This window comes from Microtus pennsylvanicus, chromosome 18 (assembly GCF_037038515.1).
Source record: "Microtus pennsylvanicus isolate mMicPen1 chromosome 18, mMicPen1.hap1, whole genome shotgun sequence".
Lineage (NCBI taxonomy): Eukaryota > Metazoa > Chordata > Mammalia > Rodentia > Cricetidae > Microtus > Microtus pennsylvanicus.
This window is the reverse complement of record NC_134596.1, coordinates 1,677,944-1,697,478: the sequence shown is the minus strand read 5'-3', so window position 1 is coordinate 1,697,478 and position 19,535 is coordinate 1,677,944. Positions and strand designations below refer to the sequence as shown.

The following is a 19,535-nucleotide window of genomic DNA, read 5'->3' as shown; positions in this document are numbered from 1 at the left end:
CAAGTATGAGACTCTGAGATCAATCTCCAGAACTAAACCCAAACAGATAAACACAATGAAGCTTTTCTGGTAGCACTCACCTGAAATTCCAACCCTTAGGAAGCAGAGGACAAATCTGGGCTACATAGCAAGTTTCAAGTTTCAAGTCAGCCTGGAATAATATCAAGGCCCTATCTCACCACCAACAATAATACAAATAAAGGAGGTAAAAGAAAACAGAAAGAAAGTAGGGTCTCTACTGCATCCTCAGCTCTAGTAAATTCTATGATAGCTATACCAAGAGACTTAAGAGAAAGTTCCTGGACCACTTTGTGTCCTCGGACTTGTTGCAGTGCACTTTGCTGTGTGGTAAAACAACCTTTGGAACACAGATGCTATTGCTGTGTGACTTCTGGAGCAGCCCCTTCGGAAGGAACCATAGCTCTTGGCCCACAGCTTGGCTGAGGCCCTAGGCAACTGCTAGCTTGGGTCACGAGCCCCAGCCTGCCAAGTATTTCACTGTATGCCTTTAACTCAGCATCAGAGGAAATTGAGGTAGGAGGAACTTGAGTCTGAAGCAAGCCTTGCTTATATAGGCAGATCCTGACTCCACATGCATGCGGTTGTGTGTGTGTCTGTGTGCCACTTACATACATGAGGTTGTATGTGTGACCATGTGCCACTTACATGCATGCGGTTGTATGTGTGTGTCTGTATGCTACTTACATGCATGTGGTTACCACAGGCTAGAAGAAAACATTGGATTCCCTGGAACTGGAGTTACAGATGGTTGTGAGCTACCATGTGGGTATTGGGAATTGACCCTGGTTCTCTGGAAGAGCAGCCTGTGCTCTTAACCTCTGATTAATCTTTCCATTCCCACCCAACCCACACAGACACACAGACACACACACAACCGCATGCATGTAAGTGGTACACAGACACATGTGCACACATAAGATTTAAAAATAAGGAATCACACTTTCCTTGAGATAGGGTCTCTCTATAGCCCTGGCTGTCCTGGAACTCAATATGCAGACCAGGCTGTGATATGGGATTCCCTTCTGTATGCTGTGAACACCATTGGTTGATAAAGAAACTGGCTTGGCCTAATAGGGTAGAGTAGAGCTAGGTGGGGAAAACTAAACTGAATGCTGGGAGAAAGAACGTGGAGTCAGAGAGAAGCCATGTAGCCTTGCCGGAGACAGACACCTGAACTTTATCTGGTAAATCACAGTCTTGTGGTGATACACAGATTAATAGAAGTGGGTTAAACTAAGATGTAAGAGTTAGCCAATAGAAGATAGAGCTAATGGGCCAAGCAGTGATTTAATTAGTACAGTTTCTGTGTGGTTATTTCAGTTCTGGGCAGCTGGGAACAAATAAGAGGGCCTCCTACAAGGCTGGCCTCAAAATCACAGCGATTCGTCTGACTCTGCCTCCTGGGTGCTGGGTTAAAGGTGTGCACCACCATGTCTAGTAATAAATCTGTTTTAGAAGAGCATTTGGCTAAGTTAACGTTGCTCTCACTTGGCCAGAGACGCCTTTGTGCGGTGAGCAGCACTAAGGAAAAGACTCCTAACTGTCTAAAGTGCTTAGATTAAGTGACTATTTTTTGACATAATATTTTTAATTGATTATTTGAGAATGTCACACAATACACCCTGATCACACTCGCTTCCCAATCTTCCCAGGTCCACCCCCAACTTGGACCCTCCCCCCAAAAAAAGAAGAGAAAGAAGGAAGAAAAACACACCAAGTCCAATTTATGTTGCCATATACTCATTGGAACATGGTCAGACTCCCAGTTACCACCCCACCAGATGCCACCAACTGTGAAAAGATAAAGATCTACTCTAGCATCCCTACCACAGTTTTAAGGGCTCTCTCCAATGGCTTTCTGTATAGACTGTCTCTTTGCCTTCATTGTCTCTCACCTAACTGTGTTCTGCAGTCATTAATGCCACTGCAAAAGGAACCTTTGCCCTTTACAGTCGGTTGTAGTCACTTCCACATGGTTTCTGACAACAGCGTGGACCACAGACATCAACATGGCTGTTGGCACGAGCACAGACCTGCTGTGGAACATTATTTTAACCGGGGAAATATGTGCTACATTTGTTTATGTTTCATTTAATTATAGAAAGATGCGTTGCTGTTTCACCTTGCCTGCCTAAGGCACATGATTGCTCTGATAAAAAGCTGAATATCCAATAGCTAGGCAGAAGAGGGACAGGCAGGGCTGGTGGGCAGAGAGAATAAGGAGGAGGAGAAATCTAAGGCACAAGAGGGAAGAAAGAAGAGGAGAAAGAGGGACATACCCAGGGCCAGAAGTCAGGCAGCCACCAGCCAGCCAGACACGCAGGCAGCAGGAAAGTAAGATAAACAAAAAGAAAGAAGGTTTAAAAAAAAAAAAGCTCAAGGCAAAATATAGATGAATATTTAATTTAAGTTAAAGGAAAAAAAAAGCTAGTCAGAAATGAGCATAAGCTAAGGCTGAGCATTTATAACTATTAATAAGTCTCCATGTCATGATTTGGGAGCTGGTGGGTGGCCCAAAAGAAAGCATGGTACACAGGCCTCACACATCACCATGGCCTTTGGACATCAACATGGTCCAGCAGGAGCACAGACCATGGTCATCCATAGGGCCTTCAGCAGCAACAGAGAACATGGCCTTTGGCAGCAGCATGGCCCACAGACATCAACATGGTTCCAGGCAGCGGCACAGACCATAACAACATGGCCTCCAGCGGCACACAGACCGTGAAGGTCTTTCAAGAAGGTCCAATCCAGAAAATGACCTGTCCTCCATCTCTGACATCCTGTCCTTGCTCAGAGCCAGTGCGCATCTGGGGCCAGAGCCTGCTGCATACCATCCTGCGGGTCCTATTTGGCAATGGCACGCTTCCTGATCTGCAGCACGCTCCCACACCTGTCTCTAGTTCCACCTCTTTCCTGCACACATGCCTATCCATTCGGCCACGTTTCCCACCGCTCCGTCACACATTTGTTCACGGACGTGACGTTGCCCAAACAGCTTTACACGCAAATATTTATCGCAACAAGTCACTGGTTTGGTTCAAGGTTTCTAGTTTCATCAGAAACACTGAGAATCATCTCAGATCTCCTGTTGTTGCTCAGAGTCAGGGTGATCTTGGGGGTTTGCAGGGCATCTGGGGACAGGATCCTCAGACCTCCCTGCCCTTGGTGCCAGCTGCCCTGTGGCTCACTGGTATGACCTTCTGTGCTTGTAACCTGTGGGTGATGCCACAGCCCTGCCATCTCCTCTCCCCAGCAGGCTGAGCAGAATAGGCTGCAGCAGCGTTGTCTCCATGCTGCGGACCAGCCCACAGGCCTGTGAGCAGCCATATTCAGTAAGGACCTTCTTCTGTACCGGTTCCAGGCTGCTGCACACAGTGGCTCCATGGCGGCAGTCAGCCTGCTGGCCAAGGACCGGCCCTGTTCAGTAATGCATTCTTTGTCCACTGCATCCATGCGCCCATACCATTCCTACACCCTTCACAGCCAAGTGCACTGCAAGCACAGCTCTGCTCCTCATCTTCCCTTCCAGTTTGTGAGAGCACGTTTTAAAAGCGTCTCCCCATAAGACCTGCCTGTTTTCAGCTGTCTCAGAGATGCCGTGGGCTCAGCAGACTACTCCTCTCCCCTCAGAGATGCCGTGGGCTCAGCAGACTACTCCTCTCCCCTCAGAGATGCCGTGGGCTCAGCAGACTATGCGTCTCCCCTCAGAGCCTCCGTGGGTCTTCCCATAAGACCTGCCTGTTTTCAGCTGTCTCAGAGATGCCGTGGGCTCAGCAGACTATGCGTCTCCCCTCAGAGCCTCCGTGGGTCTTCCCATAAGACCTGCCTGTTTTCAGCTGTCTCAGAGATGCCGTGGGCTCAGCAGACTACTCCTCTCCCCTCAGAGCCTCCGTGGGTCTTCCCATAAAACCTGCCTGTTTTCAGCGTCTCAGAGATGCTGTGGGCTCAGCAGACTACCTCTCTCCCCTCAGAGCCTCCGTGGGTCTTCCCATAAGACCTGCCTGTTTTCCTGGAGGAGACAGGGTCTCACTATGTGGTTCTCAGAGATGCCATGGGCTCAACAGACTACACTTCTCCCCTCAGAGTCTCCGTGGGTCGTCCCATAAGACCTGCCTGTTTTCAGCTGACTCAGAGATGCCGTGGGCTCAGCAGACTACTCCTCTCCCCTCAGAGCCTCCGTGGGTCTCTCAGAGGCTGCCACCATCTTGATGAGATTAAGTGACTTTTGAGTGCTCTGCCCTAAATGGACATCAGTACCATTCCCTCTGCCACCCGAACACCACAGAAGGGGCAGAAAGAATGTAACCGTTGGAGGAGGGCCAACGTGCCGTAACACTAGTAACTGTGGTTATCTGCACAAGAATTAGCCAACAAGATCGATCCATATTACAGCGGGCAGGACTGACTAAAATTAGAGGATTACAAACATTACTTAAAAATAAAAAAATAAAATAAAAAAAATTAAAAAAGATAATAAGACGTTGCGAAGATAGGGTGGGGACATACTGGAGGAGACAGGGTCTCACTATGTGGTTCTGGCTGTCCTGGAACTTGGTATATAGACCAAGATGACCTTGAACTCGCAGAGACCTGCCTGCCTCTGCCTCCCCAGGGCTAGAATTAAATGTCTGCATCATCATTCCTGGCAAGATATATTGTATATATCTATGAAACCTTCAAAAACAAACCAAAGATATTCTAGGGCTGGAGGGAAGGCAGACTAAGTGGTCTCTTCCTGCTCTTGCTGAGGACTGCGTTCTTTTGCCAGCGCCCATTGGTGGTTCACAGCCACCTGTGACTCTAACTCCAGCAGATCCTTTGCCTCTGGCTCCCAGAGGTGCCTTTAACCATGCACACAAACCCTCCTGCCACACGCACACACACTCCTCTTAAACAAAAAGCTTTGGGGAGACTCGTGAGCAATCTAAGCCTAACGCTGTTTGAAGCCATGAAGTCATGCCACAAAAAGCAAACTGAATTCACAGCTATTATTATTCTAAACCCACCTGATGAGCTGCAGCCTTGATTCAAAGATCACCTGCCTCCGGATCCTGGAACTAGAATCAGCCAGAAGTGGGGTCTGAATTCTAAGGCCTAGACACAGAACCCATCCTCCTCACTGTGACACCACACAGTGCCATGCGCTCTGGTCTGCCGAGGACAGTTTGGGAAGGACTAGTGTGAGCATCTAGAGTCTCTGTGGATGACTGCCCTGGCCTTGTCATCTCACCTGAGAATTTGTCTGTTGTTTGCTCTGTGAGGCCCACACTGGCCTCACACTCACAGAATTCCTCCTGCCTCAGCCTGACGCTGGGATTCTAGTCAACAGCCACCATCTTTGACTTGGGTTGAGTCTTCTGTTGCTGGAGTGGAATGCAGGTGTCTTGATGCTAGACAAGTGCTCTGCCGCTGAGCCACAGACCCAGGCCACAGGCTTTCAATGTCTTCCTGGCCTATGTGTCCCTCAGAAGACAACAGACTCTAGCCTCATTCCTTTTTGTGCCAAGTCTCAGTAGGGATCTGTCTAGCCAGATGTCGGACTACCCAAACCGACAAGGCTTTGAGCCCTCGTCTCCCCGATATTCCTCCAGCACTATTTCTGAACACCATCTTCAAGAAGGTCTCTGATCCCAGCAGTCAGGCTAGGTATCCCAGAGAAGACCTAGGTCAGTGTGCACCTCTGCCCAGCCCTCATCAGCCTGGACAACCAGCCTCCATTCCAGCAGTCAGGCTAGGTATCCCAGAGAAGACCTAGGTCGCTGTGCACCTCTGCCCAGCCCTCATCAGCCTGGACTACCAGCCTCCATTCCGTCACACTGAAGTCAGTGGCAGGCTGTGACTCAAGGCTCGCTCCTCTCAGCCTCACCCTGCGCAGGGCCTGCCACGTTGCTGGATGACTGAATCAAGGGATGGGCATCCACAGAATGAGGAAACAGAGGCAGTGTCTTGGAAAGGCACAGTTTTATTGCAGAGTACCAGGGAGGGGCTCAGATCCGCCCCACCTCCTTCAACTTGGCCACCAGGTCCTCTGTGGTCTCCACCTTGACTCCTGCCAAGCGTTGAGGGGGCTCCTCCACACTGACCACAGAGACCTTGGAGGTCAGGTCCACACCCAGGTCTCCAGGCTTCATCACTTCAATCTTCTTCTTCTTGGCTTTCTGCACACAGGAATTGGTGGCTCACAGGGCTAAGCCCGTCCTGACCCTACCTCCTCTCGGTGAGTGGTGCAGACAGAGGCCAGCTGGCGTCAGCATCCCCCAGGACCTCCCTGCTGGCCAGGGCTATGCTTTCTCACAGTTACACTGCAGGTAGTCTATTCCTCCAGGCTGGGACGCCCTGGGATGCTCATCACAGCAGAGCTCCCTTCGGGACGCACCCTAAGCTTTTCACGGAGCACAGGGCGAAGAGGCTGCAGCTGAGCTGACCTACTGAAGCCTCCACATTGGCTGGCTTGACCCACTGAATCCTCCTAATAGAGAAGGTGACACACTCAACCTTCCATATTGGCCAAAGTGGCTCACCAAACACCATTCTGGTCAAGCGACCGAAAGAACTTGTCCTGCTTGCTGTGAGGATTTGGGATCAATTTCCTTTTGACCAAGAGACCTTAGGTCCCACCAAGATACCCTATACAATGACTGCCAGCTGGCAGATAACCATGAGGCTTCCCTCGTGAGCTAAGGTGACTGGAGGAAGCCGTGCGATTTGTCCAGGATTGTCTAGTGGACTCCCACTGGCTAGGATGACAGGAAGAAACCCCGCTGGGGTCTGCAGAGACCCTGACAGGTTCTCCTGTCCCTACACTAGTCGGTTAACTTTACCACCGGCAGAGAAAAGCCTGGGAGCCGTTAGCCGAGATGGCCAGGTGGCCTCTCCTTCGGATGTTATATCCCTTGTGCCATCCAATCACCGAGGAGGCACCAGTCCTTCCCATGAGAGGCCCCGGTGGCTTGCCCCAACCACTCACCATGATGTTGGGCAGGGTGGCATAGCGAGGCTCATTGAGCCTCAGGTCGGCGGTCACCACAGAGGGCAGCTTCAGGCGTATGGTCTCCAGACCCCCGTCGATTTCCCGCTCCACTTTTATCTTGTCGCCCTCCAGTGTCACCTGAGAGGCGAATGTGCCCTGGAGGGGACATCGTTGGAGAAAAGTCAATTCAAAACAGGCGCTGAGCATAAGCAAAGAGGGGCGAAACGAGCAGGTGAACCCTGAAGACAAGAGACCGCGTGACACGTAAAATGAGGGGTGACAGACAGCAAACACGGGTGCGGGCTCATCTCCATGTTTTTATTCGAATGCGGCGATGGGGCCGGAGAGGTGACTCGGTGGTTAAAAGCACTTGTTGATCTTGCAGAGGTCCTGCCTGAGTCTGCTTCCCAGCATCCAGGGATGCGATACCCTCTTCTGGCCCCTGTAGGCACCTGCACACATAGCACCCCTCCCCCACAACAAAATTAACAATAAAATAAATCTAGGAGCTAGAGAGAAGGCTAAGTTAAGAACACTTAGTGCCCTTCCAGAGGATCCAAGTTCAATTCCCAGGATCCACACAGTGGTTCACATGCATCTGTAACTCCAGTTGTAGGGGATCCAATGCCACCTCTGGTTTCTGAGGGCACCCACACACATTCACACAGTTATACACATGTATGTAAATAAAAATAATAAAAAGGTCTTTAAGAGATAGAGGGAGAAAGGGTAGAACACACTAGACACGTCACTTCCTTGACTCTGCTTTGTTTACATTGTCTCAGCTACGGTCACCTCTGCTATTTTAACACTAGCCACATTCATCATTTTTATTATGTGTGTGCACATGTGCGCGTATACACACACAGACACACACGAGGACACTGCCTACAGTGGCCAGAAGGGGGTGTTGGATCCCCTGGAACTGGAGTCACAGGCAGTAAGCTTCTTGAACGGGTACTGAGAACCATGCTATTAACTTTCAGGGAACCCTGATTGCTTTTCGGGCTGGGGGGAGACTTAATTGGGGGAGGGGGAGGGAAATGGGAGGCGGTGGCGGGGAAGAGACAGAAATCTTTAATAAATAAATAAATTAATAAAAAAATTAAAAAAAAAAACTTTCGCGCCATCGCTCCTGTCCTCAATACTAGATAAAGATTTCAGCTCTGCTATAGAATCAGGAACTTGGAGGTGGGGGATGTAACTCAGTTGGTACAATGCTTGCCTGCTATGCACAAGGCCTTGTGTTCCATCCCCAGCACCACGTAAACTGGGGCAGGCCTATCACCCCTGTACTCAAGAGGTAGAGGAAGGAAATGAGCAGATCCTTCTCAGGGATGGAAGTCAGGTGGTCAGACTTGCCACCAAGAGCCTTTACCTCGAGTCCTCTCGCCATGTCCTCATTGGTTTAAATTTAAAACCTGATATTCGAGGTGCATTATGACTCTGGAAATGAATTCATGGGTAAACCCTGTATCAAAATGTGCCAGATGGTGAACTTCGTGTGGTTTTGCACCTGTGTGGGTGTACAGGTGCATGTGGAGTCCAGGGGACAGCTGATGTCTTCCTCAGCCATGCTCCATCTTATTACTCTTAAAATTTACATCTATTTTTTATTTAAATTGTTTAGTATGTGTGTATGTATATATATACATATTTTAGTATGTGTGTATGTATATATATATATATACGTATGTATATGTATATATAAGTTGGGGGAGTTTGTTTTTTTTCTACCATGGGTCTAGGGGATCAAACTCAGCTCAGCAGGCTGGGTGGTAGGCACCTTTATCACTGAGTCCTCATGCCAACTCTCCACCTTATATTTTGAGACAAGGTCTCTCATTGTAAATCATACGCTTTAGGTGCACAGCTTACTGTAGGTCCCTGATTTCTCAGTGAACTTGTTACAAAAAATCCTGATAGTCTAGGAACTGGTAAACTTGTCTCTTCAGAACACTGCCTCATCCAGTGAGGGCAAGAAAGATCCTCTGAGCAGAGATGTGAGGCAGAGCATTGAGAGAACCAGAAAGCCGGTGGAGGAAAACAGCACAGCAGGAGGCGAAGACGGAAGGTGCAAAGGTCCCGGGGAGGGGTTGGGCTTGGAGGATGAGGTCAGGTGCTCCTTACCCCAACCTCACCTGCGGCCAGTCCAGAAGTCCAGCTGCCATCTGACCTGTCTGGTTGCAGTCATCATCAATGGCCTGGTAGGCAGAGAGAGGGAGGACTTCATGATGATACCTGGGCTTGTTCCAGCCCGGTTAGACTTCCTATCAGTAAGAGTGCTCAGCAGGCAAGGCGGGAAGTACTAAAACGTTGCAAGCTGTGCAAGCAGATTGCATAGCACCCTGGCTACGGGAAGTATGTAAATAAACAAGTATGGCTGTACCAATAAAACTTTATTGGCAAAGCAGATGTTTCCTGGAGGCATAGATTGTTAATTCCTATTCTACAATGACTTCTTCCCTGGGAACATGGGAATAAGCAGTCACTTGTGCAGGGACATGGAGGCACTGGGCATCCCTTTTGACCTCTGTGCGGCCGTTCATTCACCTAACTTCCACAAGGCAGCCAGGATCTGTGCCTGCACAGCGGAAACCGGAAGGAGTAAAGGCAGTAAGAATATTCTATCCACACTCCCCTTCATACTCACTGATTGGTTGGGGGGGGGGGCACAGGACTCAAGATGGATCATGAAATCGTGATATTCCTGGAGCTGCTAAATGCCAGCTGCCAACACCTAGTACCAGGGAGCCCTGGACCCCAACCCCACCAGGCCCTGTCTTTTTGGTCTGTTCCCTGATTTAGCACTTGGCCTCAGTTTATGGATTCTGCTGTGATTCCCTAGCTTTTGGTAATGTCTTCCATGATCTGACTTTCACCATGCTGGCAGGATTCCCATGACCTGCACTTATACCCTCTTCCCAAGGCTAGCCCTGGAGCCCCTTCTCCCATCCCTAGGACCCCAGCTGCCTCTTTGGCTTCCTGTATCCTCTGCCTCTGTGCCTCATTGATCTCCCACCTTCTCAGCACCCATTCATAACCCCGTCATTCCCCTCCTCCCCACTGCCCGTGGCTGTTCCCACATCCCTCTTCTTCTGTCCTCCTCCCGTGACACCATGAAGTGTATCCTTTTTAAAAAAGATTTCCTTATTTTATGTATGCGTGCTTTATCTCTATGTATGACTTTACACCATAAGAGGGCATCAGATCCCACTATAGATGGTTGTGAGCCACCATGTGGTTGCTGGGAACTGAACTCAGTGTTCTTAACTGCTGAGTCCTCTCTCTAGCCTGGAAGCTTATCTTTGTGAGAAGGGTGGAGGAGGGCAGCTCCCACAGGAAGGGCAGTGTCCCTGAGTCTCCAGAGGGGACAGGTGAAGTAGAGGCAAGACTGCCTCAGCAAGCCCCAGTGCAGCCTTGGGCCACCTTCTCCCAACTCCAGCCATTCATCCTGGCCCCAGAGGAGATCCCGTCTCCTGCTCACAGACTGGCTGTGGCTCCTTAGTGCTCTACAACAAACACACTCAAGTCTGTTTCAAGGCCAGGCCAGTCTCCTGAATTCCTACCCACATCCCCCTGATGTCTTAGCCCTCACACACCAAGGGTTTGACACCCCCCCCCCCACTCAGCACGTTCTTCGGTTGTTCACACTCCTGTCCCAAACACAGACACAGTTATTGAGCCAGACTCAGCAGGTTCCTACACTGCCCCTGGCTTGTGCCAGGCCTGTCTCACCCATGTAAGCCCAAACCACAGCTTGTTGACCTCCGAACTTGACTAAAAGCATCTTTCTGACGCTCACAGTGGCCTGTGCTGCCAGCCTGAGCCTGCTGCAATGGTCTCACACCTACCCCAAGCAGCGCAAGGAGGGGTGGGCAACTGAAGGACTGGAACACCAACCTGCTTGCCCAGGAACAGAAGGTCCACCTTCTCCTTCTCAGCCAGCTTGGCGAGGACCCGGGCCACCTGTAAAGGGCCTAAGCTTTCTGCCTGTGCCGCTGGCACCTCCACATGGATGCCTCTGTCTGCACCCATGGCCAGAGCAGTGCGGATGGTCTCCTGAAGAGGGCAGAGCAGTTAACTAGACATCATTCATCATGCTTGTGACCAAGAGTCCCCAGACCCAATCTCCTCTCAGACGTAGGGTTTAGGCCCAACCTTCCTCCTTCAGATCCAGGATCCAGTCCCCAGCCTCCTCCCTCAGACCTTGAGTCTAGGCCCTAACCCTCCTCCTTCAGATCCAGGGTTCGGTCCCACCCTCCTCGCTCCCTCTCAGGGTCCCTGGGTACCTGGCATTGGGCGGGGCCACAGCTGACAGCAATGACCTCCTTTACCAGCTTCTTCTCTTTGAGCCGCACAGCCTCCTCCACTGCAATCTCACAGAAAGGGTTCATGGAATGTTTGACGCCATCGGTGACCACTCCTGACTTGTCAGGCTTTACCCGGATCTGTGTGGCAGACAGGGAAGGCACAGTGTCAGAGAGGGGCTTGAGGCCAGGGCCTTCGTGCTGACCCTTGCACAGAGAGATGGAGACCGCAGAGGTCCACAAAGGGCCACGACCTTGTCTAGGGTCATGGGTTCTGGACCCTGTAGAACTCACAGGTGATGTCAGGCCACCCTCTCATCTCACTCAGATTTTACTAAGCAGCAGAGTCATTTGACATGGTTGCCTGGACTCTGTCTCTACCCTTGGCATATGCATGCGTGTGTGCGTGTGTGTGTATACACACACGTGTGTATTTATGGGAGAAAGTTTTGTATGCTTTAGCCCCAGTGAACAACTCCTACCAGGAAATCCAAACACAAGGGTGGCTGAGGCAAGAGGTTCAGGAGCTTGAGGGCAGGCTGTGCAGTGAGATCAGCTCAAAACAAACAGCCAAATTTAGTTCCATAGACCCGAACTCAGGATGTGGGCAGAGCACCCTCTTAAGAGGCCCAGTGGAGAACTGGTTTAGTAAAGGCTGTATACTTTTTAAAGACTTGCTGCTCTTCCAGAGGACTGGAGCACATCTGCCTATAGCCCTAGCTCTAGGGGGTCTGACACCCTCTTCTGGCCTCTTTATGTACTGTATTCATATGTGCAATACCACACACGCATATATAATTAGTATAAATATAATTTGTGTGTATTTGTGCCTTCACGTGTGTTATGGGCTGCACAGGGATCAAAGGACCTCACTTCCTTCGGCTCTAGCGCCAGGCTTACAGGTGTGTGTCATTAGCGGTACCCGACACTGCTACCCACCACAAATGAAAAGCCCCTGGCTCTGAGCCACTGTACTTATCCTCACGCAGTGATCTAGCAGAGGCCAGCTCTCATCATGCCCATGCACAGAGGAGGGAGCGGGCGTCACAGTCTGGCAGCCCCTGAGGCATCACCTGATGATTTCCGGGACTTTCTGAAGCTGTTGAGGGATGGCAACAGGGGCCTGAGGAAGCTGTTAGGCAAGAGCTCCACGGGATAGAGGCCCTCAGGCTAAGATCTGAAAGAGGACCGAGGTCGACCCAGTGAAGTGTGAGGAACAGTAAGTATTCCAGGGAAGTTTGCAGCAGGTGCTAAGACCCTGATGAAGAAAGGAGTTGGGAGAGTAGATAGAGTTAAGGGAAGCCAGTGCAGCCAGTGCAGCCCAGGTGGCTTCATGGTAGAGAGACCAGCAGCACTGACTTCTGGCACCTATGGCCTTCCAAAGGCATGCAAGGCAGAGGTTCTATCTCTGAGCCACACTGGAGGGATTCTAGGTGGGATTCTCCCACTGAGTCACACCCCAATCCCTCACTGGGAGACTTTAATGGGGGTTCTACCACTGAGGCAGGACCCCAGCTCCTCATTGGTAGATTTTAGGCAGGCATTCCACCAGTTGGCTCTTTTTATGTTGACATAGGGTCTTACAAGTTTACCCATACTGGCCTTAAACTTGCTCTGTGGCCCAGGCTAGCCCTAGAGTTGTGATCCTCATCAATTCTAGGTTAACAGCCCTAGTTCTGAATTGTCCTATACATCACTACCTGTTGTAGGAGGCTGCTTGTTCATCCCTGCCACCCAGAACCAAAATAACCACAGAGAAACTGTATTAATTAAATCAGTGCTTGGACCATTAGTTCTAGCTTCTTATTGGCTAACTCTTACATCTTAAGTTAACCCATTTCTAGTAATCTGTGTATTGCTATGTGGCTGTGGCTTACCAGGTAAAGTTCCAGCGTCTGTCTCTGGTGGGGCTACATGGCTTCTCTCTGACTCCACGTTCTTTCTCCCAGCATTCAGTTTAGTTTTCCCCACTTAGCTCTACTCTACCCTATCAGGCCAAGCCAGTTTCTTTATCAACCAATGGTGTTCACAGCATACAGAGGGGAATCCCACATCAACTACCTATGAAGCAAATCCTGGCCAACAAACTGGTGGGAACTGCCTGCCTTACAAGGTTACAACTAAGGTCCCAAAGCACCTCCCCATGCACTTAGACATGCCAGCAAGGGAAATAAAAATAAAAACCTTTTCCTTAAAAAACAAAGCTCAAGATAGGGCTGGGGATGTAGCCTAGTTTGCAGAGTGTTTGCTTGGCATGCAAGCAGCCCTGGGCTCCACCCCCAGGACCAGACAAATCAAGTATGGTGATATGGGCCTGTAACTCCAGAATTTCGGACAGAAGAAATGGAAGAATCTGAAGTGCAAGCTTATCTTTGGCTACAAAACTTGAGACCAACTTGAGCTGAGACCCTATCTTTTTTAAAAAAATGTAATATATGAGTTTCTTCTTTTAAGACAGGGAGGAAAACCCCCTCCGCAGGAAAAGCTTGTGCTGGTTAAGTTGGGGAAGGCCCAGGGCTGATCTCACTGTGGACCCCTTAGATACAAAAAGGGGTCAAGGTAATCTGCAGGCTCGCCTGCTCAGTGAGCCCCCTTTAAAGGCACCCGACATGTTTCCAGCTACTGGGAGGGACCGAGCCAGCAGACCATGGCTGGCTTGACACATCTACAGAACTGAGGGTCAGCCTAGCATGCCAGCAAGCACCCCGCCACTGAGGGGCATCTCCAGTCCTCTCTTGCTAGTCCTTCAGACATGAATTCAGATGCTCAGCAGCCTAAGCTTTGGCCTGTGCAGGCAGCCCTGCTCCAAGGGTCTAATTCATGCTAGCAACCTTAATTCTTGAAGCTTGTCCTAACAGTCAGGGAACTTGGTCACTGCTATTGCCACGTTGGGGTAACTGAAGCACAAGAAACCAAGTGCTGATCCAAGATCACCCAGGGAGGAAGTGGGAGCAGAGGGAGGGGGTCTAACTTAAGACTGTCTTAGTAGCAGGAGGCTCTATGGCGTTAGCAATTGTGTCTACTACATCCAAGAGGGTTTTTTTTTTTTTTTAAGAAAAGTCCTGAAAAGAAACTGTGTCTGCAGATTTCAACTGATGAGAATATCAGGGCTGCAGAAAGATTGGAATGCTGACAGTCCAGAGGCTAATCACCTTATCGTGGGTTAGTTCTAGCTTAGTCTTGGCCTTCCTGTGCATCTGAACTAACATCTTGGGACTAATAGATAAAAACCTTTAGAATCTATTAACTTAGCAGACCACTAGCTCCCACCCTGTAGCATTTTAGGCCTATAGAAAAGCCCCCCCATCTCAATGAACCTGCCTCTCTGCACAGCCACCAGTGTATTTTAAACTTGCCTTCATCTATGACTTTCTTTGTTCTGAAAAACTATGAAAACTTCATGAAACCACTTCCACATTGGAAGATGTAATTTGGTAACCTTAATCTGTGCTGCTGGACCATGGTCACTCAAAATGGCTCTAAAATAAACTATTTCTTATTCCCTTTAAGAGACACAACCCAGAGATTGCCTTGTTCTAGGTAAACACTGGATCACTGAACTACATCATCAGCAATGTACCCCCCCTTTAATTTTGAGATGGGGTATTATTATTACATTGCTCAGAATGCCTTGGATCCATGGTAGCTTGGGCTGGCCTTGAACTTCTAGTGTTCAAGAGGAGGCTTCCTTGGTAGATAAGATTACAAGGAAAGGGGTTTCCATGAGCAGACTGTAAGGGTACACACCTATAATCCCAGTATTTGGGAGGCAGAAGCAGGAGAATTAGGAGTTCAAGGCCAGGATAGGACACATGAAAAAAACAAAAACAAATGAAGATAAAGGAACTAGAGGTCCAGTGAGCAGGCTCAGTGTGCACAGGTGCCTGCTGCCAAGCCTGACAACCTCCTTTGATTCCCAGGACCCACACGGTGAAAGGAGAGAACCTCTGACCGAGGCCCATGGCACATACATGTAAGCCTGCTTGTGCATGTACGCACACACGAACAAACACTTGTTTTAAAGAAGGAGTTTTAAAATGCAGCTCCTGGCAGCCTTTCCGGGGCCCTTGACACAGGGCACAGGCTTCCGTTTGGGTCTGTGCCAGACTTTTCTTAATGGAGCCCGATGGGCACAGTACGAGCGGAGCAGCAAGGCCTGATGGAAGGTCACACAGGTGGCACCAAGTGTCTCTTGGAGTAACAGCAGGGCCTGAGGCTGGGAGGCGAAAGTGTGTAGGTCGTAAAGGGAAGGTGTGGGGAGTCTCACTGAAGGGGTGGGGCGGCCTCTCAAATTACCCAGCCTCTCCTGTGTAACTCAAAGAGAGTTAACCCTTATGGAAAATGTGCCCCTGACCATAACCAAACATCAGAGAGTTGCCAAATACCAATTAATACCACCTTTTCCAGCTCTGCAGGCACTGGCTATATTTTAAGGTTGCTAAAGAGGTTCCCATTAATCATTCTCGGTTCAAACAGTCAGCAGCACTCACTGAAGAAGGCACCGTTTCAAGGACGATTCTCCCAACTCAGCAATCCACAGTGGCGGCCCTTCCAGCAGGATACGCTGAAGAGGCACACGTACGAGGAGGATGTTTCACATTAGCCTGGGCTACCCTTTTGGGCCACTGAGATGGTTCAGTAGATAAGGGGACTTGCTGCAAAGCCTGACAACCTGAATTTGATCTCGGAAACCCACACAGTCGAGGCGGAGAACCCACACCCTCAAGTTGGCTTCTGGCCTCCACAGCAGGACTGTGACATGTGCAGGACCCGCCCCCACACAAATAAACAAAAGCAATAAAAAGTAATTGACCCCCATAAAGTAGGTACTACCATAAGTATCACAGCCAAGAGGGGGAGAACGGGGCTCAGCGTGGCTCATTACCTTTCTCAGAGTCACAGAGACAAGAGTGGCCCAGACAGGCGGCTTTGGAGTCCGGGTCATTCTCTCTGGATCTGGAGAGAGGACTCAGTGGTTAAGAACACTGGCTGTACTTGCAGGGGATTGGCAATCTGTTCCCAGCACTCGCATGGTGGCTCACAACCATCTGTAAATTCAGTTCTGGAGGATCAGATGCCTTCTCCTGGCCTCCAACAGTAGTGCATGCAAATACTGCACACAACATATTTACACATAAAAAAAACTCATGTTAAAGGCCATTTTATCAGTGGAATGAACCTTTGTGATAGCCTGCCTGCAGCCTGAGACTGTTCCTACTGTGAACACATCAGCCACTCTTTCCCCAGCAGATTTCAAATTCCAGAATGGCAATAAAAAGTGACGTTGCTTACACGGTAGGAGTCCGGAGTGGCAGGGCCCCTGAGCACTGTAACCTTTGCCAAGGGATCATGGCAGGCCTCAGAAAAGGTGATCTCTGAGTAAACACTGTGAGGGACTGGGTGACGGTGGAAAAAGAGGTGAGACACACCTGGTCCCGGCTGGCCAGGAGCTGCCAATCTGGAAATGGGGGTGTAGGTGGCACACTGGGGGGAACAGAGGACCACCATATACTATGGAAAGGGATTACGGAACAGGACCAGGGTTCTGTGGAGAAAGGTGGTTGGGTCAAAGTTGACGCAATCAACTCGTCACAATTGTCAAGACAGGAAGAAGACACTGGAAAATGGAGCAGGAAGGACAGAGGCAAAGAAATAGGTTTACATGGGGCACAGGCTGGAGGCATGGAAGGAGAATGGCAAGGGGGGGGCAGGAGGGACATAGATGGAGGCACCAAATAACAAAGGGTCCCCAAAGCCAGTCCAAGGAACTGAGACTTTGTATGGAAAGTGCTGGGGACCACAGAACCTTGAGAATGACAAGATAGGGCCAGTCCTGCATGTAAAAACCCCCCAAGGCTATGAGAAAGAGCTGAAGGGGAGAGTCCAAGATCGGGGGGCAGGCTGGAGCTAGGGTTCAGGTGAAACAGGGGCTAATGGGCTCGGACTTGGAGCCTGGAGCCTGGGGCCTGGGGCTGGAAAGGAAACCGTGGTGTTTTAGGAATGGGGCTAGGAACTGACAGTCCAAAGGATGTTGGGGGTTAGGAGAAAGAATGGTGCCTAAGTCTGGCCCAAGTGATTAGGAAGCAAGCAAGGTCTGACTCCCTGACTGCCTTTAGGGGAGTGAGCCAGCAGATGTTGGATATGAAGTAGGAAGCCCAGCATAGTACAGGAGAGAGGCGCCATTGACCTGGAGGAGAGGAATGAGGTAGACACCATGCTGAGTTCACTTTTAGCAGTTCTCACTGAACATACCATAAATGACCATGGTGCATGTTCTGCGCTAGCAGGTGCTGGGATCAGAGCTGATTCAAGATGGCGAGGATGCTGGGTGAGGTGCTACAGGCCAAGCATCAAAGCGAGGCTGGGGATGGGGCGTCTAAGGCCAGCCTGGGCTAGTAAACACCTCGGAATAAAACAGAGACCCAGGCACAGTAGTACACACCTGTAATCCCAGCACTTACGATGTGGAGACAGGAGGATCAGGGGTTCAGGGTCATCCTCAACATCATTGTGAGTTCCAGGCGAACCTAGACTAAATAAGACTATCTCTAAGGGCTGGCCACTGGCTGCGCTTCAAAAGGACACGGGCTATCAACATGGTATCTCACAACTGTCTGCAAACCCCAGCTCCAGGGTATTCAACATCCTCACGCATGCATGCATGCAGACAAAACACCAATGCACATAAAATAATCATTTTTAAAAATTAAATAAAAAGGCCCTGATAATAATAATAATTATTATTATTATTTTAAAAATAAAACAGATAAACGATTGGAGCTATAGCTCAATGGTACAGCACTTGCCTGGCCTAGTATTTGGAAGGTTTTGATTTGATTCCCCACCAACACGCACACAGACAAAACAAACAAACAAATAATAAATGGTGGTTGAGTTGGATCCCAGGAACCCAAGTGTGTATCTTTAAGTCTGGAAGTATCATCTCTGTCATGGGCTGTGAGGAGTATCCTTAAGCCAACCTGTTTTCTCTATAGCAAAGAGGCCAAGAGCCCCAGTTGCCTGGACTTCTGACTCTGGCTGCTTCCCCAGCTGGGGGATCCCACGGGCCTCAGTTTCCTCATCCACTCTATGGGATTAAGGGGACAGAAGATGTGCAAATGGATTAGACTCTGTGCAGGACCTGTGTGTCTGCTGGTGGTTTGTGCCCACTTCAGTGTCTGCTGTTAGAGTCGTGGCCACTTCATGCCCGAGTCTGTCTTCTGTATCATTCCTCAGTGGGGGTGTGGGGACGGTGGTATCACTGTCACGGTCGTAGCCAGTTTTCACCTGTCTTGGGTGCACAGTCCTAAACTAGGAAAGCTAGGAAATGTGAAGGACACAAAAGGGACCCCCCAAGATGACGGGGATAGACACACATGAACTGTCGCCATCTTTTTCCCTTCAGGATAGGCCAAGCATTGAGAGAGACTGGCCTGTCTGATTCAATGCTGCCTCTGCCAGCTTCTTTTTGGGGACTTCAGGGGTCCAGCCCTCAAACCGCTTCTCCAGCAAACACAAGTCTCCTTCCCTTTCTAGCAAAAGAGCTTCCTCGAGCAACCCGTGGTTATGTGCATGAGGCAGTTTCTGAGTCCCAAGGAAGCAGATGGCTCCCCATGTGGGGTACTTGCAGAGCAGGTAATGCAGCCAGAAAGTGACTGAACCGCAGGTGCCACACACAAGTGTCTATTCGGCTTCTCCCTTGCTAAGTGACTTTGAGCCTCAGTTTCCCCGTGTGTTTAAACAGGAACTATGACTCCTCCAGCCCACAATTACCAAGGGACTGAGAAAGAGGGAAGCACGGTCGTGACCCCAGAGGGATCTGATTGTCAGAAACTCACAGCCCTTGATCTTTGCTCCAAGTATGACTGGTCAAAGGGCAATAGAAATTGAGAAGGATCTCCCATGCGGGGTACGCTCCTGATCCTGGAAGCTCACAGCTGCGGTCTCAAGGTGCTGGGACAGAGTCGGGGTGGGGAAAGTCACCTTCACAGCGAAGTCGATGACCCTCTTGACAGCCACGAGCGCGCGCAGCTCCGCCATCTTCCTGCCGCAGTCACTGGCCGGGTCGGGTTGAGGCTTAAGCAGACTTTCGGTCAATCCGCCCCCGGGTCTGTCTCTGCGCCTGCGCGCGGCGCCACCAACCAATCAATCGCTGCACAGCCCAGAGGAAGCCAATGGAAAGCGGAACTCGGAGAGAGGCGGAATCCAGGGCGGGCCGATTGGAAGAGGGG

At 50.1% G+C, this 19,535-nt stretch overlaps 1 protein-coding gene across 1 annotated transcript; it reads right to left on the bottom strand.

Annotated features, from left to right (window-relative positions):
- Window positions 1-5,968: 5,968 nt before the first annotated feature.
- Window positions 5,969-19,446, bottom strand: Etfb (electron transfer flavoprotein subunit beta). Its single transcript, XM_075952347.1, has 6 exons — window positions 19,288-19,446; window positions 11,287-11,445; window positions 10,898-11,056; window positions 9,136-9,198; window positions 6,992-7,150; window positions 5,969-6,182 (listed from the first exon to the last, which is right to left on the bottom strand). Exons 1-6 carry the CDS (start codon window positions 19,342-19,344, stop codon window positions 6,012-6,014), a joined length of 768 nt encoding a protein of 255 aa, XP_075808462.1. The 5' UTR covers window positions 19,345-19,446; the 3' UTR covers window positions 5,969-6,011.
- Window positions 19,447-19,535: the final 89 nt, after the last annotated feature.